Source organism: Cyclopterus lumpus, chromosome 14 (genome assembly GCF_009769545.1).
Source record: "Cyclopterus lumpus isolate fCycLum1 chromosome 14, fCycLum1.pri, whole genome shotgun sequence".
Classification (NCBI taxonomy): Eukaryota; Metazoa; Chordata; class Actinopteri; order Perciformes; family Cyclopteridae; genus Cyclopterus; species Cyclopterus lumpus.
This window is the reverse complement of record NC_046979.1, coordinates 14,548,254-14,575,218: the sequence shown is the minus strand read 5'-3', so window position 1 is coordinate 14,575,218 and position 26,965 is coordinate 14,548,254. Positions and strand designations below refer to the sequence as shown.

General features: G+C 43.6%; 3 protein-coding genes across 3 annotated transcripts; 2 read left to right on the top strand and 1 right to left on the bottom strand.

Annotated features, from left to right (window-relative positions):
* atf5a (activating transcription factor 5a) lies at nt 1-5,638 on the top strand. Its single transcript, XM_034550763.1, has 4 exons — nt 1-938; nt 1,810-2,058; nt 2,376-3,561; nt 3,658-5,638. The coding sequence occupies exons 2-4, from the start codon at nt 1,917-1,919 to the stop codon at nt 3,842-3,844; spliced, it is 1,515 nt and encodes a 504-aa protein (XP_034406654.1). The 5' UTR covers nt 1-938; nt 1,810-1,916; the 3' UTR covers nt 3,845-5,638.
* Nucleotides 5,639-6,430: 792 nt separating this feature from the next.
* stk36 (serine/threonine kinase 36 (fused homolog, Drosophila)) lies at nt 6,431-13,571 on the bottom strand. The gene is made up of 20 exons (XM_034550915.1): nt 13,045-13,571; nt 12,825-12,965; nt 12,605-12,682; nt 12,380-12,510; nt 12,043-12,292; nt 11,467-11,560; nt 11,201-11,388; nt 10,942-11,114; nt 10,752-10,857; nt 9,953-10,084; nt 9,689-9,865; nt 9,522-9,613; nt 9,348-9,411; nt 9,128-9,238; nt 8,973-9,047; nt 8,750-8,867; nt 8,501-8,627; nt 8,232-8,412; nt 7,113-8,015; nt 6,431-6,795 (listed from the first exon to the last, which is right to left on the bottom strand). Exons 1-20 carry the CDS (start codon nt 13,126-13,128, stop codon nt 6,700-6,702), a joined length of 3,321 nt encoding a protein of 1,106 aa, XP_034406806.1. The 5' UTR covers nt 13,129-13,571; the 3' UTR covers nt 6,431-6,699.
* Nucleotides 13,572-15,564: 1,993 nt separating this feature from the next.
* adamts15a (ADAM metallopeptidase with thrombospondin type 1 motif, 15a) lies at nt 15,565-26,482 on the top strand. Its single transcript, XM_034550916.1, has 8 exons — nt 15,565-16,497; nt 19,758-19,890; nt 20,030-20,197; nt 22,553-22,836; nt 22,948-23,125; nt 23,206-23,378; nt 24,052-24,227; nt 24,360-26,482. The coding sequence occupies exons 1-8, from the start codon at nt 15,565-15,567 to the stop codon at nt 25,150-25,152; spliced, it is 2,838 nt and encodes a 945-aa protein (XP_034406807.1). The 3' UTR covers nt 25,153-26,482.
* Nucleotides 26,483-26,965: the final 483 nt, after the last annotated feature.

Here is a 26,965-nt window from a genome sequence, read left to right as displayed (position 1 = left end):
GAACAACAAAGTGCGCTGTGAATCAAATAGTCCCTCATCAAAACAAGACCATGCCACATAGTAAAGTACAGACTGAGAACTGCGCTGGTGTGTATGTGAGAGTCGTTTCCGCGCAGATCGTCTATCAGCTGGTTTGGGATCAGTTACAGTGCTTCCCTTGTAACCTACCCTCTATATAGCAACAACGGGTTATAGAGTAAAACAAAAAAACAATGACACGTTATTACGCGTTACATAATGGGAGTACTTTTAAGATTACTACCGAGACACAACTAGTCTGTACTAAATCGGAACTACTTGTTATTCTCCTTCCGCTTCGAAATGTCCCAGTTTCATTGAATCATTGAGCTTGATTTAGTGTTTGTCCACTAACTAAACGCTGATTTATTGATACTTTGTATCGATCTGGATGGCCACTGTAGCCCACGTGGTTTCAGTTTGTTACCTTTCTATTTATATACATATTATTCTTTTTCAAAGCCATCTCTTCATTGTGTGGCTGTAATACAACCGCACGTCTTACTGTAAGAAATTACAACTGCTCATAGTATATTTCATGGTGCTACTTTTGAAAACAAGCGTGAAGGAACGAGTACTTCACCGAGTAGTGTACTTTGTATCACGCCGCGCAGCGGCGAGTTAGTGGGACGTCCTTCTGTGAGACGCGGAGGGGAGGGGGCGGAGGGATCTACACTCAGCGGCACGGCGTGTTCCCGTGACGCAGTCGGTTGCTAGGTGTGAATGGACTGATGCATTTCTCACAATTAAGCAGCCCCTCAGTTTACAGGTCGACCACAACAAAGCAACAACTCGTCCCGGATATTCCGAGCTCAAATATGGCTCTTTAAACTCGTGAAGTTGTCGGACCCGATAAGAACCCGTGCTTTGCCTTCGCAACGCACCCTCAGTGCTCGACCTTTTTTCTCTGCAAGAATGGAGTAAGTCAAGCTCTCTCTCCCCGCGGTGCACACCACGTTTCTGCGCTGTTGTGTTTGTTGTGTCTGCTCGTGTGTCACAAGTACAGTTGCTTTGGCTGCTTTCTCTGCTTTAAGCATTTTGTTCTATTTTAATATCTTCTAATATTCGCCTAAATATTGTATGCTTCTTTCACGGCGTTTAGTTTGTTTTGGGTTGCCGTGATGACAGATTTAATATAACATGTACAGCCTCCAGCTTTTATATTGTCATACGTAACGTTACACATGGAGAACATCGCATTTCGGTCACTTTCAGTTGCACGTGTTGCCAGGTTTTCCATTTCGGTGCCACATTACCACCTAACCCACTAAACTGCTGACATCGTGGAACAGAAGTGATTCATGTAAAAAGAACATGCAGTTAGAAGCGCTGATCTGCATCAATCCGATGAAATGATCAGGGTGTCTCACTTTCCTCTCATCTGCTGCTGCCTCCCTGACAACAGTTGAGCCGTTGATAAGTCCCACGTGTTTTGAGGACGTCAAGTGCATTTTACTTTGAGGGAGTTCAAAGCTCAGAGGACACATATCTCATTTGTGTATCACTGACTTTGTCAATTGAGTGTTTTAAAAAAAAATTGTTCGTGATTCTATTTTAAATGGTTGATATTTGCTATACAAAGTTATTTGTCTTCATAGCTTTAAAAAAGCCATTATTATTGACCTGCAGGTGATTTCTTTATTGTAACCTCTCCATCAACAGACTGACTCCTGTTGAGAAACTTGCTTGAGGGCAGCAAGTGTGACGATATTCCTGATTCCTGGTCCGACTGAATAAGTTGCATCTTTTTCAGCAGCATGTTTCTGATCCATGTTTGTGTTTACCCTGCAGGTTTCATTATGCTCACCCAGCCCTGCTCTCTGTGGCCCATCTGTCAGACCGTGCTTGCTCTCAGCATATGCTTGGACTTGAACTGAATCAAAGTGCCAACAGACAATATGATGGCAACATCAGCTCCTGTTTGGAAGACTCTTCATGTCTACCCGGCAGACCCCCTCGCTCCCTCTCACCCACAGGCTAACCACAGCCAATCACAGGGGTGCAGGGGGGAGGTGTCAGAGGAGAGTCAGCACTTAATTGGTGAGTTGCAGCGAGTACCCTTTTTTATATTTTTCCCCATTTCAGGTGGGCTCGGCACTGCAGCACATTCGTCCTTCTTGAACAGTAGGTACAAAACTAGCTACGCCTAATATGTTGATACGCTACAACTATAGTTTAAAAAAATCGTACTTTTAGTTTAGCTATTGTCGATCAGATTGTGCCTTTAGAAAACCGCTTTGTGCATTGTGGGATGACTGGAATTTTTATAACGTTTTCATGAACGTTGTTACTTAGCTGCAATGCTTTCCTCCAACAAACAGCTTGTCACGATTGCATTTTTTCTCTCTCCTCAATAGGTGATGGTCTCACTGACTGGATGACGGAAGAAGTGGATTTCTCCTCGTACCTCCCAAACCCTCCTTCCCCACCCTCCTCCACCAATGCCTCCCTTCCCCCTTCGCCCCTTCAGAATGATATCCATGTGCCCTCCGATTTGGAGGTCATGACCTCTCTGCTGCAAGAGGAACTTGCCCAACTAGAGGACTACTTCCTGTCTGAGCCACTGCCAGAGAAAGGGCCAAGGCTCGGAAAATGCGACAGGGGTCCAGTGCCGCCGGGTCCCCAGCCGTTCAGTCAGCTGCCATACGCATCATACTCCACATCCAACCAATCGGAATCCAGCCCACTCCTTGTTACCCTGGCAACCGGAGAACTGGACCTGCTGAGTATCTGTGGCGGGCCCATTGGGCGATCCAAAATTCCAAGACACGCCCCGTACAGCTGCAGTCGCCCCAGTGGGTGTGTTAGGAAACGAGTTCCCGACGGTGTGAGGTTCGGTGAAGGCTATGATAACAGTTTGTTGAGTTCCAAAGGAAGTAACTCAGGTAACGCAGCGGCGACCCTTCCAGGTAACTATGACTGTGTCGAGGACCAGCAGCTGGTAGGGAAAAGCTACTGTCTGGGTAGTGCAGTCGAGGTCAGAAGATGTGCCGTTCTACCGAAAGACGACAAAAATTGCTGTTTCAGTCAAGATGTCATAGGTGGTGCGAAGGTTGTTGGTGGTGGATTTGGCTTTGGTGGATCACTTAACGTCCCACACAAGAAAGAGGATCTGCTGATGTATAGCATGAGGGAGGTCAGCGGAGGCACCGGTAGCAACGAGGTGCTCAATAGTATCAAAACAGTGGAGATGACAAAAGCCTCAGTTTCGTGGAAAACAGAGAGCGGCGAAGGTTGTTATCTTCCAGCAACAGCACAGTCTGAGGCCTATCATAGCTTCTTCAGCAACATCAACGAACAGGTGAAATCAGAGAGTCTACAGATAGGGCAACATGATTTGCACTGTAATTTCCTGGAGGATCAGGGCCCAGAGTGTCTTTTAATGGCGAGGGAGAGTCTGAACTTGGAGCCTTCAGGGCACAGACAAGCATGCAGGCTGAAGGAAGACCACTGTGATTTGAATTACGAAGAGGACCTCATCCCAGCTGAAGGTGGGAAGCGCAAACAGAAGAAGAGGGATCAGAACAAAACTGCCGCTCACAGGTAAACTTTTAGTTTCTGCTTGATTTAAAAGATGTAACCGTCGGCTTGATTTCACAGGTAAAGATATGCATTTAATCTTTGTTTTCCTTAATGCAGGTACCGCCAGAGAAAAAGGGTGGAGCTGGATAGTCTCGAGGAGCAGTTGCATGGCCTTGAAGGGAAGAACCGGGAGCTCCGGGACAAGGCAGAGTCGGTAGAACGTGAAATCCAGTATGTCAAAGACCTGCTGATTGAAGTTTACAAGGCCCGCAGCCAAAGGCTCAAGCAGGACACAACAGCGTAACACCAAGCTCCTGCAAGTACATTTAAAGAGGGCGCAGCAGGGAGAATGTGGCGCTCTTTGTGTCTGTAAGATTGTCCAGAATTGAATGTTTAATTTGTTGTTTTTTTAATGGCGGGTGGGATAAATGCATGCTTTGCTAATGTGAATTATTTTTTACATTTGAAGTCAACACTATCCAATGCTTCCATTGCTTTCACACTCTAATCACTCGAGCCTGCACTGTGGCATTGCGATGCTTTAAATGACAATCATTTTTAATAGATCTCACACTGCCTGGATCTACTAATTCAAATACGGTTATTTCTGAAGAAGTAAGGTATTCATTATGCAGGTTTGAGATTATTAACAGCCTTACATTGGAATTGATGTCAGCAAAAGAACGTTTTTTTTTAATTTGATTTACAATCGCTGTATCACCATTTACATGAGTTGAAGTTGTCAAATATGTTAGTGTCTATGAAAGAGCATCATTTCATTTTGAACACATCTTTCAAACCAAATACTTTTCTAGAATAATTTCTTGCCTCTCTTGAACCGCAATTTTTATTTCGATTGCTCTGAATATTTTAGAATATTAGGATTGCGCTTGAAGATGTATTGACTTTTACAAATGCGGAAAGGACGGATGATGTACGGAAAAGCGAGAAACTTTTCGTCATCAACCGTAGAAATATCCTTAACAGTTTAATATTGTTAAATTATTTTGGACAAAGCCTTTGATTGACTTCAGGTTTAATGCAACCCAACATATTCAGTCATTAAAAAGGACTTGCATTTTCTGCATGTAGTTTCTTTATACTTTTAGTGAAGGTCAAACATTTAAATATGACCTGCAGCTTTGTTAGAAAAATTACGTTGTTAAATTTGTTGTTTTCTTTTAATGCCCAAATCACCGATTTCATCCAGCAGTGTCTGAATTATTGATTCTGTGACCAAACGAGAATTAGATAATGATTTAAAGAGTTTTGAATTAAGAAACTTATATTGTGTTGCGTTTGTTGCAGTTTGCAAAATGTTGCAAATTATACAGTCGACTTTGCAGCTCAGGATATACAATGTGTATCTGCCAGTGATGATTCATGGCAGGAGACTTCTGTCCTTCATTTTACATGGTAGAGATTTCACTGCTATATTTGACATGCAGGTTTTCCTGATAGTAAAAGAAAAAAAAAGGTTTTCCATATGTACAAATATTGTAAGTGATGGAGTTTTAGCAGTCTTCCTCTGCATGTTTTTCCATAAACGGAGTAGAAAATGTAGAATTTCAGAAATGAGGGGGATTTTCTCTCTAAAATGCTTGTTGAGGCAATTCGTTTTATAGGCCTCTGGCTGATCTGCACTAATTTGTAACAACTTTTGTATGTTCAGGGAGAAAAGTGTGTTAGCCATTTCTTTGTAGAAAAAAAAATCTCATTAGGTTATTTGTTAATGCTTTTGCAGTGTTAGCGTTGGTGTAGCAAACTGTCTATAATTTATTTTCCAATCTGATTTATTGCTAAGGAAATAACCACTACTGTTACTGTTAAACATGCTTATACCGAGAATAGATTTTTTTTTCTATGCACATTTATTTTAAGACAATCTTGGATATGAATGCGGACTTATAGCCGTTTATTTAATGTGTTTATCAGCTTTTGGCAATAAATCAATGTCCCATTGTTCGACCTGCTGCGGCGCACTATCAACTGCGATTGTTAAAACCAAAAATATGTGACAGCACATAATACCGCTGTGTTCCATGTTCATTTACTCATATATCAATGTTGTTTGTGGCGTCAGGTTTTTTTTTTCTTTAAAAAAAATAAAAAATAAAGTGAATCATTCGTCCGTGGTGTTCTTTCAGCGCTTTTCTCTCGGAGTTGGGGAATTGACTGGAAATGTTGTTGTTTTCTTTTCCTGGACCGACTGCTGAAATAATCAAAAATTACAACCTGATGGCTGCATCTTGAAAACAAGTCGTGCCTTCTTGAATATCATACATTATTATTTTTGTAAAAGCACATTACAAACCTGCGGGCCCGATGGACACCGACACGCGCTGCTTTCTGATCCGACCGCGCGGCCGGTCACACACGTCCACCCGTTTACAACGGAGAGAAATGGCTCCATAACTATTTTTATTAAGCCACAAAAGGCATTATTGCGCGATCATTGTTAGTCGGTGTTTCGCTGAAAATTGTAAAATAAAAAATAAATAAAAAGAGTGAACAATTAATTCAGCGTCCAGCCCTGTTTGTTAAAACGCTGTTCGCAGTTGCACGGCAGTTAAAAATAAAGTTGATATTATTTATACCGCACAAAAATCACAATTTTGCCTCACAAGGCCTGAACATCTGGAGACGACATCCTCTAAATATCGGCCCTGAAACTACAACCGGCGCTACTGACTGCAGAGAAACTATCTGAATGCAAACGTGTACACGTGGAGCGCGTATAGCAACTGGGGTTATGACTGGAGAGTACGAGGTACGAATAATAACTTCTTAATTAAAAAGACCGTCGTCTCAGTGGAATTTCGATTCCAGTTGCATTGTTTTTCCCCCCCATGAGATTTTAACAGCTGCGACATTAAATGAAACATCAGGTAACAGTAACACACTTTAGTTTTATTTCAACACACATTTCTGCTGTGCCAACACAGATCTCCGTTAAGAAAAGTTATTTTTATATCCACCTTTATGATGAAGTTTACTAATCTTTAAATAAAAAACACACACTTATAATAAATGGGATTTGATTACCGACTGTAGTCTTCTACCAAACTGCTCAAGCAACAGGAGGAAGACTTTTGTAATCTAAGGAAGGAGAAGACATATTTACACATGACATTTAAATCTGCGTTCCTATAACTGGACTCACAGCTGTCCGATGAGCTGATGATAGTCACATTGAGGAGGTGCCTGTTGTGAAGCCTGAAGAAGTTTCCTAGTGGCATCGAGGGATCTCAGGACCTTCAAATGAACGCAAAAGAAAATGACTAACTCAAACATATTTGTTTACATGTTTAAAGTGCCGACACTAGCACATGGTGACTGGTTGAGGCTAAATATCTGTCTAGCCCATTCAAGATTATGCAAGGAAGGAATGGGCTCATCGTAATGAAACCTAAAAGGCATGCAAATAGTGTTAATTGTTTTCCACTATTAAGAAAGTAAATATATTCTTGTCAGTAAATAACAAAAAAGTAATTATATCCAAAGTCTGAAAACTGAAAAAGACGGATTGCAGCGTCAACATCTGCCCTCCTGTAACCTGTTCATTGTATTACCTGACGGATTGCATCCTGCTCGCTGTACAGGCACAGGGTTGCTATGGCAGCTTGTCTCACTGCATTATGGGAATCCATGCATGCAGCTCTCAGAAGGGAGCTGGACGTGTCTTCCGCCACCAACAGGGATACAGCTCCATCAACATGGACCAGGTTTCCCAGGGCCGCACAACAGTAACGACGTGTGAGGGCATCGGGGTCAGCAATCAGAGACGTCAGCATGACCGCCGTCCTCCTGGCTTCCTCTGTCCACCTGCGCTGCTCCTCATCGTCCAACCCCAGTTCTAGAATAGTAGCCAAATCTCCTGCTGCCTCATTGTGTGCCTTCCCTTTGCCCCGTCCTGTGGCGTCAATGCCCTTTGCATTGGAGACACCCATTTTAAACCTTGCCCCTCCTGCAATATACCCCAACCAGTTCCCAACTGCCCTGCAAGCCATACGGCGGACAGGCATGCAGGAGTCATGAAGACAGTCTATCAAGCTTTTGAAAATGTCAGGTTGCAAGGTGAATGGATCCAAATGTCCAAGAAGTCTGCACGTGGCAGCCCTGATCTGGTCATACGAGTGAGCCAGGGCCTGGTGCAGCGCTGGGGCTTCCAGATAAAGCCGAAGGTGGGCGGGCTGAGGGGAACAGCGGGCTACTTGGGACAACAGAGTTAAGAGCTCCACGGCAGAATCCCACAGCGCATGCAGCTGCAGCGAGTCAGAGAGCAGGGAGCTTGCACTTCTGCACGGCAGAGTCTGGTGTTTAGAGGCGGTGAGCTGGCCGACCCTCGGTGGCGCGAAAAAACCACAAGCGGCTTCTCCGAGGCGGCAAACCGAGCGCTCGGGGTCACACAGGAGCAAACGGCTCAGCAGGGAGAGCGGTAGCTCTAACATCGGAGGAGGAAGAGTTTGAATCACCTGCCAAAAGCACAAGAAAAACAAAATCACCCAGACAACTCGTCACAGATCAAACAGCCGACAACAAACAGTGCCACGCTCTCACAAAAGAACAGAGACATTAAGGTGTACACTAGTGTGTGGCTGATGTGAGCCTATTGCAAGAGTTATCCCGTGTTGCATCAGAGAATTGTGTTTGTTAACAAGGTCTTTACTGGAGCACGTGAAGGCCCTCACCTGCAGGAGGCTTACAACTATTCCACAACGGTCGTATATCTGTAAAATCGTGGACATGGCGTCTAAAGGCAGGTCCAGAGCAAACGGAAAGCACAACAAGTGGCAGCTCAACACAGACAGACTGTCGTGAGTCACATCCACCTCCAGTATCCCGGGATCGCCTTGAGCAGAGAAATGAAGACTGGAGGGTATAAAATATGATATGGTTAGCGCCAGACGTGCATTGGTGATACGAACGAAATGGTAAGTTAAGAAATCTGAACACCAACCTGTCAGTGCCCAGCAGCTGGCCGAGAGTGAAGACACATTTTGATTCATGCTCAGAAAACAGAGCCATGCATGAGTATGGATCCTTGGTGAAGACAAACAGTGCAGTAGACAGAAAGGAATGAAGCCCTGATGTCAAAAGAAAATGAAACAAATGGGTAAAGGCGCGCGATTAGTGTTCTTAAATAATGTGGGCCTCATAAGAATATTATATTATTATTATTATATTATTAGAATGATATTATATTTACCATTTGCCGAACAGAAGTCTGTGTCTGGTGTTGTTCTTGCTAGTGAAGTGCCAATTGTTTTCCATAGATCCAGAAATATTACTGGATCCAAACATGAATGTCCGGAGCTATTTTCATGCTGTTGTAAGATAAACAAATCAGTCAAAGCTCAGAGGAAGACATCGGAGGTTTATCTCTTGTCCAGTCAAATATAGTGTTTAACACGTTGTAGTTGTTGACTGACCTCAGAGAGGGTGTGCAGGACTAAAGACAGGAGGCCGTCACAGAGTCCAAAGCCAGAAGGAAGAGAACGTTGGGGCTGACAAGGCACAAGACACAAAAGTGGATCACTTTAAACTTGTCAAATTATTGACAAATTGCTTCTCACAGTTTCAGTACCTCATACAAGTCCAAAAGCATTTTTTTCAGCAAGGAGGTCAGAGTGTCCATCTCCACTTTGACGTGGACATCATGTTGTGTTAACAGAGACAGAACAGACGCAGCCAGAGGCTGAAGAAGAGATCACAAAGTCAAATGTGTCAACTGACAAGATATATAAATCAAAATGAATTGCCAGCCACTCTTTAAAATACACAGACTAACTTCAATGAGTTCTTACCGCCAAAGGAAGGAGGTTTGGTTGACTGAGAATTGTGATGAAAGGCTTGGTGAACTCTTCTAGACTACAGTGAGAGAGAAGATGATGATAATCACTCACGTACACGACACTGTGCAGACAGCATTTAAATAATTAACCAGATCAGCTTCGGTGAAGAACAGGACTAAATCGAACCTGTGCTCTTCTTCCACCCAATCACAGTGCTTCTCCCAGTAGATCATAAGCACAACAATCATTTCTCCGTATGCCGGGACACTCCACGGTTGCTGAGGAGGGGAAAAGTAGAAAAAGTTAGGTTGTTCCAGGACTAATTCAGCACTAATTCAGCAACGAGCACTGACCTTGATGAAATTTGAGTTGTCGACGGCCTCATGGACGAGGTCAAAGAGGACACGGGGTAGTCCAAGTTCATGACCAATGGATTTCGACTTCTCAAGGTCAGAGGTCAGAATCAGGTTGCGTAAGACCTTCAGCGGGAGGTGAATCCGCCACGCTTCTTTCACAACGCCACCTGTTAGCTAACCAAACAAAGAAAAAAAGACTACGTGTCACATTGTTCTGAGGTGAACACAATACATGCTTGATGGAAAATTGTACCCAAGTACCTGAGCTTTAAATGCCAGGATCTTGGATTTAAGTTGAGGTATAACTGCGCTGTAATTTAATAATTCATTCTGCTGCCTGCTTGGATCGGATTCTTGGGCCAGTTTCTCCCAATAGTCCTCACAGTCAACATCCTGAAAGAACAAGACATGGTTGATGCTATAAGACACGCTTTCTTTTCAAGCGTAACTATGGCATGTTTCAACAAGGAAAGTTTCCATATTTGGTGTTTAAGAGACTAATCAGGACAACAATTTTTAAAATTGGTCCAGTATTGAACAATAGCTCTATAACCAGCAGGCGCAAAACCAGATTCATTTGTGCGCCGTCAATATGAAGTAACATTAACCAAAAGTGTGTGTTGTTGCTACTCAGATTGTATTATAAGTGTCTGAACAACAATTTCTGAAATTGATCCAGTATTGAGCGAGAGCGATGCCGACGGCAACCACTCACAAGCTGCAATGCAATCACATCTGGCAATGTCAATTTACTTCCATTAAAAGCACTTGTGTTTGCCATCGATATGCGTCAGACAACATTATGGAGAAGTCTCGATGTCTCTATAATCTTGCGAGGTGATATGTTGCTGAAGGACAACGTGCCTGTCAGTAGCAACAACAAGCACTTTTAGTCAATTAGTGAAAATTGTTCCCTCATTAGTAACTTAGACACAAAATATGGGGAAATAGGGTCCAAGATGAAAAATACAGTTTATTAATGACAAGGGCAAATTTGCAACTGGAAGAGAATATACTACAGATTGGTAATGTGTCACTAGAAAACGCAGCCAGCACTGACCTGCCTGTGCACTGTGGTCCGGCTGTCTGCGTTGCCTCTCTGCACTAGTCGCGGCCCAACTTCTACGAAGGGAAATTCCTGTTCATAGTCCCGGCTGATCTGACCCCTGCAGAGCAAATGACAACAACCGTGAACACATACCTCGGTTTTGGTAGTATATTGTACCTTTTATCTGAACTTCCATAAACACCTGTGTTTTGATTTCACGCAGGCTTGACTCTTTGGGTGTAGGCTTTGATTGGCAGCTGTCATGACCGAGTGACCTGAGGTAACAGCGACGACACTGGAAGGGGGCTTGGCTCTCGGGGATGCTGCCGCCATCGCATAGTTGACCCTTTCATTTCCCACTCCATCCTTCTCTTTCTGTCAATGTACATAGAATTGCTTAAAGCTCCTCCATGAAAGTCCATGTGACTAATTTAAGAATGAAAAATCAATATGTGACTCACTTTCACATTGTCACCACCTACAGGTTTCCCTCTTTTGCCATTGTCCATCTGCTCCCTGGCCTTCCGCAGTAATCTCATGCCTCCAGGAGTCGGTACCGTCTTTGCCGCCACTTGCTGAAGTTTCAGGGCCATCATGTCTGGGCTGGGTGTGACTGTCAGAGGGCTGAACAAGTCTGTGTCTGACAACACTGTGCCGACACAACAGTTCAAATCAGACATCAGAATAATCTCAAAAACAGACCAGCTTCACGCATATTTGGCATCACCTAAAACCCCATCAGCAACAAAGGGATGATGCAGGAGGTCCGGCCATGACAATCGCTTCTGAGGGTCTTTGGTCAATAAACCCTTCAGGAAACTCTGGAAGGGAAAAGAAAATCGTATAAGCATCGATGACTTTTCTACCCTTTAACAGGCTTGAAGCTCTCACTGAGAATACTTGTTCTCAGTTTTTGTGGTTGAAACATCAGAGTTTGAGTCCCATGAAGTGCAGTTTACCTTCTGTGGCTGACAGTGACACATCACTGGCAAGAAAAAAATAACAAATAAATGATACATATAGAGGAGAGCTGCAGGATATTTAAGAAATTAGTTTGTTGGGGGCCTGGTCAACAATTATTTGCGGGTGTAGCGGTGGTACTAAAGCCTTAGTTTTACTAAAATCCTTCTTATGGCCCTGCCTGTAAGCGCCGCTCTGGCCATCTGGCATTTGAAAGTTGAGGCTTTACATTTTCTCTCTTCAATCAGCTTTTGCCATATTTGAAATCACATCATTGTACAGTGCGGATTTGAGCATTGATCTAAACATGAAGCAACACGACAAGACTGCAGCTATACTGTACCGTGCAGGTGTCGCTCATAGTGTCCGGCCATTTGACTGGGTCTCTCACGATAAGCTGCACCAGGTGGAAAATGGAGTTAGTGTAGAACGGAGGCGCCCCCGTGTGGAGTTCGTAGAGGATGCAGCCTAGAGACCAGAGATCAGCAGTGTGGTCATATGGCTTCTCCTCCACCAGCTCAGGAGACATGTACAGTGGCGTTCCCTTGATGGAAGTCAGCACCAAGGTGGAGACGCTCATGGACCGAGCAAACCTGCAGAAAGATTGCATCACATGCTGCTTATCTTCGAGGAAATTAATGATGCAGCTACTTTTAGAATAATTTAGAATAATTACCTACCCAAAGTCACACAGTTTCACCACCCCACTTTTCCCCAACAGGATATTTTGTGGTTTCATGTCACGATGAAGAATACGGTGGGAGTGTAAATAATACAGAGCTGAGACCAGCTGGCAGGCAATCTCGTGGACCTCGGAAGAAGAGAAGAATGCAGCACATGTTGATCATAAGAAACTATGATATGTCAGATTCCTGCCATTACTCGTTTACACTGACAATGATTACCTGGCTCTCTGGTAAATTCCCATCATCCTCAAGAATCTGGAACAACTGACCCTCTGCATACTCGGTTACAACCACAACCTGTTACACACATAAAGAGAGATGGAGCTCATGGGATTATGAACTCACATGTAAAATACACATAGTTAAGTGGATCAAATTATACAATTGGTATCAATATTTTGTGAACTAAGGCACATTCGTGACTTTGTAGGAAACATACCTCAGTTTCAGTCTCAAAACTGTCAAAGAGTTGAACAATATGTGGATGTTGAAGACCCCTCATGATCTCAATCTCCGTTTTGAGACTGCGCAGCTCCTTTTCAGAACGACCCACCTTCGGCATGAACTTCAGAGCCACCACCTAACGGACACGGACAGTGAAACGGCTACACACACAGCAGTCACACAGATAGCAAAGCATTCAAAGGAAAGAGACTTACCTGGCCAGTAAATCTCTTCCTTCCCTTGTAAACTCGACCAAACGAGCCCTCTCCCACCACCTCCAAAACGTGATAGGAGTTCATGTCGACGGTTAACGGCAGGAGGTTAACACGTCACACCGTAAGTTATCCAGACGAGCGGCTGTTTCATTCCTTCCGTGTGAGCACAGGATACGTGTGTACGTGTACACACCTTGTACACTTTGTCCGAGCTAGCAGCCTAGTGTACATGCTAGTGCGAGCTTAACTTTGCACAGTTGCGCTACTTTTTGGAAATGGTGACAACAAAAGTGATTAACGCTTGAGAGCATGTAGCTAGCTGCCGTTTCACAAAAGTAGCAAAATATATAGTTAAGTTTGACTTGCCGCACATTTATACTCGTGGCCTTTTATTTGCGTGTTTCTTCTTTTGCATATTGTAACAACGAACGGTTGTTTAAAGCATTATTAAAAAGTGTAAAACAAAAGTCAAAACTGGCTATTTGATAGACGACACGCAAGCAGGGGTCCTTGCCCTAGCAACCACTGTTGCGTTCCTGACAACGGGCTGAGAACGGACAACACAGCAGGCAGCTGGCTGGAGTGTGGCCTCGTTTAAAGAGCCGAGGCGTCACACCCCGGAAGAGCCACTTATTTAAACACTAGCTAAATGTATTTGCTACACATGTGCTCATAACTTCAGCATTTCACAGATAGCTGATTGTTAGTTCAACGGGCCTGCCTCTCTTTCACCTTTCTGGTTCTCCATTTGCCTCTGTGATGGTAGAGGAAGGGTTATTCAGACCCCTCTCAAGGACAAGTATCAATACCGCAGTGCACATTTACTCTACAATAAAAGTCATGAATTCAACATTAGTAAAAGTAAAAATGAAAAACTTACTTGACGTAAAAGTAGCCCACTCGTTATATATACAGCGTGGGCCCATTCAGTGTTTCATTATGATGATTATTGTTATTATTATATCTGGCATTATTGATTATGAAACAAATAAAGCTACACTAGATTACAGGTTTAATATATTTAAAACGGTGATCACATGTTCTCTAATGTTTAATCTGCTGTGGCATCACAAGGGGACAGGTAGTGGAGGGGCGCTACAGAGTGGCCACCAGTGCAAAAACTACATCTCCCAGCCTGCCTCACCGCTCACCCAGCTGCAGCTGCTTAAGGCACCTGATTGAGGCAGGGCTGGGAGACTTAAGGGAGAGCACCTGGGAAGGAGAAAGGAGAGCGGAAGGTGAACCCACGAGCACCTGGAAGAGGACAACAAGGGAGAGGACCTTGTAGCCTGGATTCACCAGGATTGAGTTTTTGTTTGGTTAATTAACCACTTTCTCCTCCAGGATGTTTTGTGTTATCTAACTGGACCTTTTTTTGATACTTTGTTGTTTTTGGATGTTACCTTGCTGGTGGGATGGGAAATAAACCTGGACTTTTGTTAAATACCCTCGGACGTGCCTGTGTTCATCTCTCTCTTTGCACCGCCCCAGGCTAGCCTGTCCTAGCGACAGCCCGTGACACTACACTGCAAACTAAATAATAAATGCAACTAAGTAAAACAATATGTCCCTCTGAAATGTATTGGACATATATCCTAGTATATACTTGCGTTATCAGAACGTCATAATTAAACCAAAGTACATTAGCCTACTTGCATTTGTGTCATTGTATTACAGAATGGATGTGACATTATAATCAGACTACACACACTATTTACTGTAAATTGGAGCCCAGTTCCTGTGCTGTCCACCAGACGTCGTACGCGAGTTACGGAGAGAAATCGATCTGACCATGACAGGAAAGCTGAATCTCAGCAGCCTCATATTTCTCTGAAGGACTTCAGCTGCACTATTATAGTGACTTGTGTCACGTTCCTCTTAATTTAAAATCTAAATTCCTGCAGCCCACTGATATTTCATTTAGGATGCAGGGAATAGAAGCATCCTTCTTAGTTATATATAATAAACATGAGCGTGCTGCTTTTTTATTTAAGATGAAAATGACTTGTATTAAGTGAATATCCTCAATGCGGGCAATTGAGTGTGAGTATAACGACTTGCATTTTATGTGGAGTCAAGCGAGGTCTGAACGCACAAAGTCAGCTGGAAGTATGGGACATCTAATAATTCCTCCCAGTGATGATAAGCCTGCTGTTTGCTGAGTTTCAAGTGGCCGCAGAAAAAGTCGCGAGCTGAGACGCGCATCCAATGAGCGTTTCCAAAGACGGCCCCCTCCAAAAGAGAGATTGAGTTTCCATATTTTTTACACATGACGAAAGTGCATAAAGTCCGCAGAAGGCAGCAGTCGACTCAGCACACACAGGTGGAGAATGGGCCATGACCAGGAGGAGTTTGCACTGAGTGGACTTGTACGACCTGCATTGTTTTAGAGTCCTGCGCATTGGATTATGCTCTTCATCCGGATCTGTGATTCTCACCGCATCCATTGAGCTTGCAGGTTCAATATCGTTTTGTTTTCTCTGATGGTCACTGCATTCTTTACTGAATACAAACATCGTCATGTTTATCAGAACAATATTTCTCCTCTGCTTTGTGGTTTCACTCTCACAACTTGTTCGTTGCATGGAAACTGAACTTTGCTTCCCTGTTAGATTGGATAACCACAAACATGACAGGAGGGATTTTGACAACGACGTGGAAATCCTAAATGGAAAATGTGTCCTCCAAATACGAGCTTTCCAGCAGGAATTTGTGATCGATTTACACCAGGACTCGAATTTCATTGCGCCCTCTATTTCTAACCAAGACGCGTTCTGGCTCTCCAACACCGACGCCACTGACCTGCGCCAGTGTTATTACTCCGGATACGTGCATGCTGACCCACATTCGTATGCTGCTTTGAGCCTCTGTAAGGGTGTGCACGGTGCATTTGGCTTCCAGGGTTGGGAATATTTTGTCAGTCCGGTGCAAAATGACACGGCAAGCGCAGAAGGTGCGCACACCATTCGGCGCAGAAGCAGCAACAACCTGAAGCTCAATTCAACCTCTAGGTGCGCCGTGGACAGCGACATAAGTCTCCAGGTTGCGCAATCGTTGGAGAAATATAAGCGACTACAAGACTACAACAATGTGACCGAAACGATGCTGAAGAAGATGGGGAGAACCAAAAGGTTCGCTTCCATCCCCAGGTACGTGGAGACGCTCGTGGTGGCCGACGAGTCCATGGTGCAGTTCCATGGAGATGACTTAAAACACTACCTCTTGACTCTGATGGCAGTGGCCGCGAGGCTCTACAAACACCCCAGTATTCTCAACTCCATTAACATCATGGTTGTGAAGATCATGTTTATATCCGAGGAGGACAAAGGACCCGAGGTGTCCGGTAACGCAGCCATGACGCTGCGAAACTTTTGCACTTGGCAAAAGAAGATGAACAAAAACAACGACAAGCAGGCCGACTACTGGGACACCGCAATCCTTTTCACCAGACAGGTAAAACATAAAAAAGGCTAAAGATAGATTTTTGTGTTTATGAAATTATTATTTTTGATCTCCTATCAAATTAAATCACTCCTGCTGTGTCAGGTAATTGGTTTGCTCCCAAAACACACTCCCCAGGCACTCAGTGAAAATACAGTCCACCAATACCATCACAGCTTTGACATTGAGGCTGGGTCATAAGGAAATGATCAATAGTCTCTTCATGGATCCTGAGAGGGTGGTTTTATAGACTTGGAACCCACCTCCGACTTTTCTCTGCACTCCCAAATATTTGGCAGATGACACCAGGTCAGAGCTGAAGTCATTGCTCACATTCACCGGTCAGTGTGTAAACCGCTGATCTATGATGAACTGTCTGCTCTGTGAATTCTGCAGATATATATATATATATATATATATATATTAAATTACTGAATGGTTATATTTGGATACTGCTCAGTCTTCAGTCAAAGGGTCAACTGCAGATGAAAGAGTGAAAAGGTATAATGTGCTGAATTACCTCTGGCCAATGCCACTAACATGACACGACACACCATCGTAGCAGACCTCAAACAAATGCTTGTTTTAACTGCAACTTCGCCAAATTTAAGTGCCACCAGGGATGCATTAGTCAGCAGTGTCCTGTTTCTCTCAGTGTTTCCCATTCCTCCTCCAGCTGTGGGTTTTCCAGCCCTACCCACCACCTTGCCTGCTCCTCATTAAACAGGCCCCTGAAGGGAGAGATGGAGGGAGCGGGGGAGTGATGTCGGAGGGGGGAGGTTCCTATGTGTGCATGTCAGAGATTTCACATCCCTCCATGTTTCTGCCCCACCTGCTCAATTCCAGTCTGAAACAAGCTGCTCTGGAGGGGCAGTCCTGCACAGCTGCAGTCAGCATGCAGTTGCATCTTCACAACACATTCTTAACTCAGTTACACACTTCCGCTCTCATTCATTCATTTTTGCTGTAACGCTCATAGCATGCTCTTCCTCTTTAGGGCATGACATCGCTAACATGGGCCGCATTTTCCATAAAAGTATTTCAGCTACATAATCTAGGGCGTTACCAGGTTCTGGGATCATAAGCTCCACGTGCAGAGTTTGTGTTATAAATTCTGCAGCCAGTTTAAATGACGCCACGCACTGGACCTGCCTAGAGACAGTGAGTCATGAGTCAAGGGATCTACTCGTTGTTTGAGTGACATTGTCTGAATTATATTTGTTCAGCTTTATTTATTAATACTAGAATATTAAATCCATCAGATGTAATTATAAACAAATGTACAAGATTATTTTGGGCTTGCTGACGTCATGTGCAAAACATCTACAATCCCAACACTTTAAATACTCCAGTATAAAGTACAAGAGGCCAGCAAATATGATCATGAAATCATGTTAATCCACCAGGTTTGGTCTGTGAAAATCAGATTTTTTTAGCAAACCTTTTGCCTCTAACGTGGTTCAGCCCTCCCAGACTAAAGATATATATTATAGTTCACACTTTAACTTCATATATCAAATAAGGCGTCTGCACAAAGGCCCTCTTATAACGGAGCATTCTGCTGAGCAGATCTCCAAAGGTCAACAAGTAAACAACAGTCCATCTTCTGTTGATTCATGACCTGGTGACAGAAATTAGTCCGTTGAGTGAGTGTTGTGGTTTTGGTTTACCGTGGCTTTCAATGGGCATTGAAGGCATGTCTATTGTCTGCTGTTTACCAGCCCACAGTGTAATCTGCTGGTTTTATGAAGACCAACTCGGTGTTGTCCAGAGGCAACTGTGGTTGTATTTAAACTCTTTAGCCAGCATGAATGTTGTGTAAAGAATGTTTGCAAGTTTACTAAGATCATTAAGTTACACAGAAAGTTTATTGAATGTGAACATCCAGTCTGTTAAAGACGAAATCTGACTGTACATCTGACGTATTTAGGTTTTCCCAGAGAGAGAGGGGGGATTGTACTTGTTTACCTTTAATTACGTCATAGATAATTGTTTGAGAATAGAAAAGAGTACACCCAAAAATGTCTGCACATTGTAAACCGATACTGTGTTATCAGAACTATTTTTCCACTGCTCATAGTCTTCAGTATAAAAAGTACTGACACTCTGAGCCACGTGATAGACGGTAACAAGCCAGATGGTAGTTAAATGCATGGAAATCTGTACACAAAATACAATGGGAATATTTCTTTGCTGAGATAACTTGCATACTGTTTTTGCAGAAATGCACACAAAATGCATAGATAGATGACAGATGTGAGAAGTAGGTCAAAGCAAAGAACAAACTCATTGACTGATGTTTCTTCTTCCCTTTTCTTTTGCAGTTCTTTTTTTTTTGCTCATAAATGGCCCAATCGTTCAGATGTCGTCTGCACACATGAGCACATCTGGACTAGATTTGCGCTGGCCAACAATTGTAGTTTATTCTAAGAGTGATTTGTCATAGCACTCAGGGTCTTCACTTGGCTCTGTGTTTCACGTGTACATCCAGCGCAGAGGAGGGTTGCAAGGGCTGCGTGACATAATCAAGTGCTTTGCTTTATCTCTATTAGCTGACCTCCGTTGTTTTTGTGTGTTTTTGGGTATGCAGAGACAGAGCTGTTTAGGAGCCAGGCAGATGGGCGGTTCTCTGTGGCGGTTACTGCAGAAGTTGTCCTGTGATTAGTAGGTTCAGCTCCAAATGGATGCTCGCTAAGATTGGGTTTTAAAACCTTGTGGTATAGAAATAGGTCATCTGGAAACTCTGCTCTGGCATGGAAATGTTATGATTGGGGACAGTCGCATTACCTCATACAAGACGGTGTACTCTAAACACTGTTGCCCACTAAAAACACTTCGATACTGGGAGGTGGAAATCCTGACTTAACACTGTCGCATCTTTTACTAATCTCTAGAAACCTTACTGTAATGACAACAATACAATTTAAGGATAATTCCAGTTTGCTACAACTTGTCTTATGTTTGTACGTTTGGCCATCGCGTACTCACCAAGTCAGTTGCTGAAGGGAACAATGTGACATCACTAAAAAGAGGTCAGACCGGGCAAGAAACGGAAACCATCATATAATCAGACCTCATCAGACATCATGTCCAATGTTTCAATCAGATTACAATGTTATCATAACATGCAGAAATGAAGGCCAGTGTCACAAACATTTAGACCCAAATTGTAATAAAAAAGTCCTTACATAAGTGCCTTGATTGCCTGACCTTTTCTCTAACTCTGGTTTGCATATGAATAAAAAAAATTAAAAAAATATTTTTTTGTCCAGGACCTGTGTGGAGCTTCCACTTGTGACACTCTTGGCATGGCAGATGTTGGCACCATGTGCGACCCCAAGAGGAGCTGCTCTGTGATCGAAGACGACGGCCTCCCCTCAGCCTTCACCACTGCTCATGAGCTTGGTGAGCCCACACTATCCATTATTCAATACAAATTAGTGCTGCAACATTTCTTATAGCGTGAGTGCATATGGACAATTTACAGAATGAAGAATAGGTGTCATTCATTAAAGACATCTGACGTCTCGCTGCCTCTCGACAGGACACGTATTCAACATGCCACACGACAACGTGAGGGCCTGTGAGGACGTGTTTGGGAAACTACAGGACAACCACATGATGTCTCCCACTCTCATTCAGATCAACCGCACCAGACCATGGTCCCCCTGCAGTGCTGCCATCATCACTGAATTCCTGGACAGCGGGCATGGTGAGCTTCCACGACCCTTTGACCCCTGTGCTTGACTGCCAGCAGCCCCACAGTGTGTTTGAAGAGGTGTAAAGTCAAAGTCATTACGGACACAAATAAACACTTACAATCAATAAAGGGTAACCACACAGGTTTTACTCATCAAAGTCTTTTAACATGTTTTGGGGAACACTAATCCATATGTGAAAATCATTGTGTATATAGCAGTTTGTGGCTCCAGAGGGCGCTGTGTGAGGACGGAGATGTCCCAAGATGGTGTGACAGTGTTGTGGTTGAAGACTACAAGTTTTAAAATAAAGAGGGCGTCGAGTTATACATATATCAGACCTCTGTAGCTTGCTCCTCATCTCTGCTTGAGGCGAGCAGCTCAAGGCTACATTTGCCTCTACTAGCATGAGAGACCAGTGGTCGAGTTGCATTGTGGGTAAAGTCAGCACCAGATTTTGATAACATTTCCTTGGGTTTAGAGGCATCACTTCTGATACTTTGTCTTTTAAACTTTCTACCATCAATTCAACAATGTCATAGGAGAGCAATGCTAAATTGATGAAGCACTCATCTAAGGGCCACCAACAGTGCTTAACAAACATGTAGTTAGGTGTTGATCACATTAGGATCACACATATTCATTGTATTATTCATACAATCAGACCTTTTTTTGCTTACGGTTCTGTCCATGGATCAATCATGTTGCAGTTGTTGAAGAGGAACAGGCTCTCTTTGTGACATTTACTGAGTTTTACTTAATTTTCCTGGGTTAAAAAAACTCTTGATTTAGTTTGAGGTAAATGCAAGCGAGAGCATGATTTAATTTAAGCGTCAGTCTTGCTTTAAATATGACATCTAACCCTAAACGTGCTAAAAAAAAAGACAAGCAAAGCGAGAGAAAAATTCATTCGGTTGGATGCAGAATGTTTGCCAAGCGGGCCAGACCACAGGACTTAGCCTCGGAGTAATGCTAAACGTTTATTTTAAAACTGCCCCGACATCTGTCACAAATTAGAGAGCTTGTTCTGGGGAGAGTTGCCACAGTGGTTTGGACAAGTCGGTGTATCTGCCTAGGGGTTTCCCATGCAGGTTTACTCCAAAAAGATGCATTTTAAATTGTTTGCCTCTCTCTGTGTTCAGAAATGATCTGAGAACAAAAGAACACAAACTGGTCCGGAGCAAAACACATTTTTCACTTGACAGGGAGTAATTTCTATCTAACAATCTCGTAACTTGGTTTTTTCTGACCATCTCTCATAAATCTAGACTTCAAAAAGCAGCGGAGAGAAGAAAAAAAACAACCTGTAACCTGTTCAATTCTCCGCAACACACACACACACACACACACACACACACACACACACCAGCTATTGTTTTCGATGATTGCTCTTTGGAGAGAGAGGAGGAAGGAAGAGGTGAGTTTCAGCTTGTTCAGTGTAGAGTGACTTGTTATGATCTATCAGTCAATCAGTGTGTTTCTTATGCCAAATTTGCAGTTAAATGGGAGTAAACTCATTTGCCACCAGTTACAGCTCATTCACTCACTGCCTTGTAATCTGTTATGAATTCACCGCTACACAAATGGCATAATGAACAGTGCAAAGCGAGTGAACTGTTTTTCCCCAGTGCAAATGCTTGTTTTGGATGTGTAAATTCCCCATAAGGGTGAGAAGCTGTGTGATGAAAACCCTTATCCTGGAAACCTTCTTAACCAGTGACGTTGATGTTTCACGTTTCCAAGCACCTGCTCGTCAAACTCTTCCTATTATTAGCCTGTTCCTGGAAAGATTTCTGTTTGCCATTTGCTGTAAATGGAGTCCTTTGACCTTTGAACTGCTTGCCTGCCTCATGTCATTTTGGTTAAAAGTTAAGATTTTAAACTCATATCTAAAGATTATTCTAGTATAACTTTATCCCTGGGTGGGATTAAACATGAGAGGAAGACCTTGTGGTTTTTTTAGGGTGGGCGGGTGGGTGGGGGGGGCGGGGGGGGGGGCTGCTTGTGGGGCGCTCATGCATGTGTGTGTGTGGTATGTGGCATACACGGCATCAGGCTGTAGTTTCACTTCATAGAGCCCAAATCACAAGGGCAATGCCTGTTTACTGCTTCCAACCCACAATACCACCCACAACACACACACACACACACACACACACACACACACACACACACACAGTTAATGAAAAGGGTACTGTGGAAATATTGATGACGAAATGCACTGTTTTTCATAATTTTTTAATAATATGTTGGTGAAATGTTGGCACTTATTTTAATAAATGGGTGTTAAGTGCTCAAAGTTGGACAGGCAATGAAACCAGAGATAGCAGTTGCTTTAGTGTGTTGCTCACCGAGTCTCCCTCTTCTAGGGGAATGTTTGCTCGACCAGCCTCAGAAACCGTTGTTCCTCCCTGAAGTGCTGCCGGGAACATCCTACATCCTCAACCGTCAGTGTGAGCTTGCGTTCGGAGAGGGCTCCAAGCCCTGTCCCTTTATGCAGCCACCATGTGGCCGTCTGTGGTGCACAGGAAAGTCCAACGGCCATTTGGTGTGTATGACTCGTCACTTCCCCTGGGCAGATGGCACACACTGTGGGGACAATCAGGTCTGCCACCAGGGGGTCTGTTCGCACAAACAGATCCGAAATGTGAAGGTAAGGCTCACAAAAGGTTCTTGAGATAGATGTACATCTTGACTGGGGTGTGATTAAGGACGGCCTTTACCTGTTCTGCAATAAGCCCCTGGTCTGTTTGTGTATTTCCAGGTGGACGGTCGTTGGGGGAGGTGGGGCCCATTCGGTTCCTGCTCACGCACATGTGGAGGCGGCGTCCAACTTTCTAAAAGAGAGTGTATCAACCCAGTTCCGTCAAATGGGGGTAAATACTGCCAAGGGGTGAGGGTCAAATTCCGCTCCTGCAACCTAAACCGCTGCGCTGACACAGGTACAAGCTCTTAGCAACTATGTCCAATGGCATTTGTCCCAGTGCTGCCCCTCTCATCTCGTATCCTCCCCTCTGTATAGGTAAGAATTATCGCGAGGAGCAGTGTGCAACCAGTGGCCGCAGCTTTAATAGTAACCGGATCGACCCCTCTGTGGTGTGGGTACCCAAGTACTCTGGCGTGTCCACTGATGACAGGTGTAAACTCATCTGCAGAGCTAACGGCACGGGCTACTTCTATGTCCTGGCACCCAAGGTAAACAACAACACAGCAAGTGTATGTTCTGCTCTGTCTGAACTAATGTAAAGATAAGTTAATTGGTGGTTGGACAAAAGTCTGGATAAATTAAGATTTTGAGATATGAAGCCGTGTGTGAGTTTGGAGGCGGGAATAAACGTCTGCCAGCTGCCTCTGGTAAAAGTGCAAAGAGTGAAAGAAGGAGAGGAGGAGAGGAGACGAGGAGGACAGTTTAATTCTTTCAGATAGCAGGGTGTAGAGTGAGCTTTTGCAGCAGTGAGTCAGAGTTCACACTTCGTACCATCATACCAGCTCAGGAAGAGCAGATACGAGTGCTCAGGGGACACGTAGCTCTGAATCACAGAGCAGCTGGATGTTTTAACCATCTAGTCGTGACTTTGAACCACGAATGAGTGTACAGTACTTTCTGTGGACAGTTAAGTGTAAAATGTGAGTGGGTGTTGCGTTCTTATGGTGTTGGATATAAATTAGGATGAAAAAATGTCAGTGAGGAAACTCTCAACTGCATCAAGTGAGCTTAATTATCTTATTTGCCTCATTTAGAAAACAAGACAGTATATAGAGAACTGTTTTTATGTTTTAACAACCTGGAATAAAGACATAAAGCAAAGTAAACTCACAAGGGACTGTATGTGAAAAGCTAACCTTGTAGTGTCTTTGTACAAACAAGGTTGTGGATGGGACTCCATGCTCCCCTGACTCCACAGGAGTGTGTGTCCAAGGGAAGTGCATTAAGGCTGGCTGTGATGGAAAAATCGGCTCCACCAAGAAGTTTGATAAGTGTGGAATCTGCGGAGGTGATAGCAAGGGCTGCAAAAAGGTGTCGGGACTCTTCACAAAGCCTGAGTGAGTAAAATCCACATTGTCATGGGATATTGCTCACATCATTCTTATTCCCCCCCCTTATTGAAACATGATAGCATTATCAACGTCACTATTTTTGAGTTTTCACTGACTGCTAAATGTTTTGGCGTGCAGGCACGGCTACAACTTTGTGGTCATGTTACCAGTGGGCGCAGCCAACATAGACATCCGTCAGCGAGGCTACAAGGGAATGAGGAGTGATGACAACTATTTGGCGGTTAAAAACAGCGAGGGCCACTACCTGCTCAATGGGAACTACGTAGTGTCAGCTGGAGAGAGGGACATCATTATAAAGAAAAGTCTCCTGCGCTACAGCGGCACAGCCGGCCTCGCCGAGACCCTGCAGGCTGTGAAGCCCTTGGGAGAATCCCTGACTGTGGAGGTGCTGTGTGCAGGCCAGTTGACGCCGCCTCGCATTCGCTACTCCTTCTACCTCGCCCGTCAGATTAAGGAGGACAAGACTCTAAAGAAGGTGGGGGGTGTAAACTCCCATAATAGTGTTCTGGCTGAGGATAGTGTCAAGGAGAATGGGGGAGACACCCTGAAGAAGTCTTATAGCAAAGAGGATCCTGCTCTTGGGAAATGGATATCCACAGGTTGGGATCGGTGCTCAGTGACCTGCGGCAGTGGGATCCAGAGGAGGATGGTGCAGTGTCTGAGACTGGATGGGAAGCCAGGGTTGGACTGTGATCCTTCCCAAAGACCCTCAGCCACCAGGGTTTGTGGAGACCCCTGTCCGGAGTGGCATATTGGGCAGTGGTCACCTTGCTCCAGAACCTGTGGGAAGGGATTCAAGAGACGACCTTTGCACTGCCAAACCCAAACTGGGCATCTGCTCCCAAGGGACCACTGCACTGGCTTACGCAAACCACAGGAGCTGGACTTCTGTAACCTAATGCCTTGCTAGTGACTAAAACCTATAAACTACAAAAATGTTTTAAAAGGACTGAATTGAATCCACCTGCAAGTATCACACACACTGTGTCGGTCGGGTGCAAATCTTTCCACCTGCCTCATGGGAAACCAATAATATTGGAAGGAGAATGAAAGCCGCAGGATGAATGCTGCAAGATATTTTTCACTGCCATCACTCTGACTTCAAAAGACATTGTCCAGGTCTACTCTGATGACAAAACACTGATAGAAGTGTCACATAAAATGTAATGGAATCCTTGGTACTGTCAGCAGATACAGAATTCCCATTTGGAAACAATCAATCTAGTTTATCTTATGAGTCAGAACCCCATTTTACATCATATTTGAACTGTTCAGGTTTCAAAGATTTAGTTGAGTCTTGCAAATAGATCAGTGAAGCCTTTAGGTTTTCCAAAAAATGACTTCAATATACCAGGTTTGACATCCATAACTTCTTACTACTGGACAAATATGTAACTCTCACATGATAACATTGTGTGTGATCTTCAAGATTGAATAGATATCTGTACCACTGCATATTTGAACATGTTTTACTCCTGATACTTTGACAAAAACAAACAATAACGACCAAGCCCACATTGCTCCTCCAAAACTAGGAGGCTGCAAACTTTTTCTGCAGACCTCAATGAGCAGCAGTCATGAAAACAGTTTAAACTAGAAGTCACTTTGGTGGTTTTAAAGATCTGACTAAACAAAGCTCATCAAGCTGAACCCAACATAACACTGCTTATCTGAGATAAGGGATATAATATAGCCCTTATCTCAATAATCTCAATAATGTCCACACATTCTGCATTAAATTCCCGCCTGCTGTGTTCAGCATGTCTGGTTGCTTCCTTCATTTCCTTTATCAGTCGACCGCAACAATTGTCTTCTCAGTTCATAGTGTTCAGCCATGTCGAGTCACGCCTGTCTGGCACAGTTACCACTGTAATTTATTATCAATGAAACGATAAAAAAAAACTGGCACACCCTCCGTTTTGCTGTATATAATTGGTGTTTTCCTGGATCGCCTTGTTTGTGGCCCCAAAGCCAGAGCCAAGTTGTTCTTTCTACAAACTTGCTGAAATCCTGTAATCCATTATATTCTTGTTTTGTTTCTTAACGGGGCTACATTGTCCAGTCCAGCATCCAACTGTCGGATGGATCATGCATTCGTTGGATTATCATTTTAATTTTGTATCAGCTTTTGCACTTTGTACAGCAAAAGAAAACTATGACCAACATGGGCTGTATTGTATACTATGTATATATTTATTCAGCTCTGTGAAGAAAAAAAATGTAAATACTTTTTAAATACTTTTTTAAACAGGCATTTGTAATTGTCTTTGACATCAGTGTATTTATTCCAAAATAAAGCCATTCATGTATAATTACAACTCATACTGTATTTAATTTTCCCTGTTCTGCAATTATTCATTGTTACTATTAAGGCCTAGTCACAAATGTTTACCTAAATGCATGCATGGTTTGAGCTGTTCATTCGCACCTTTTGAAAAGACGGCGAGCCAGAGAGTCCAAAATGGAAGGAGGCATCGTAGCACACTAGTTTACTTTTATTTTAATCTCCTCTGCTGGAGTAGTCTATAACCTCTGTCCACTAAACAGTTTACACACAGTTATGAGGCATACACATAGTCTATGGGACAAAAACGTATTTTAAATTAACTATGTGAACTTAGCAACCAAGCTATGCCAACGAGCTATCAAGCCTGCTAAGTGACCAAGCTCATTAGCACAGAAAGCTTTATTTTCCTCTTAATTGACCTTTTATTGAATGAGAT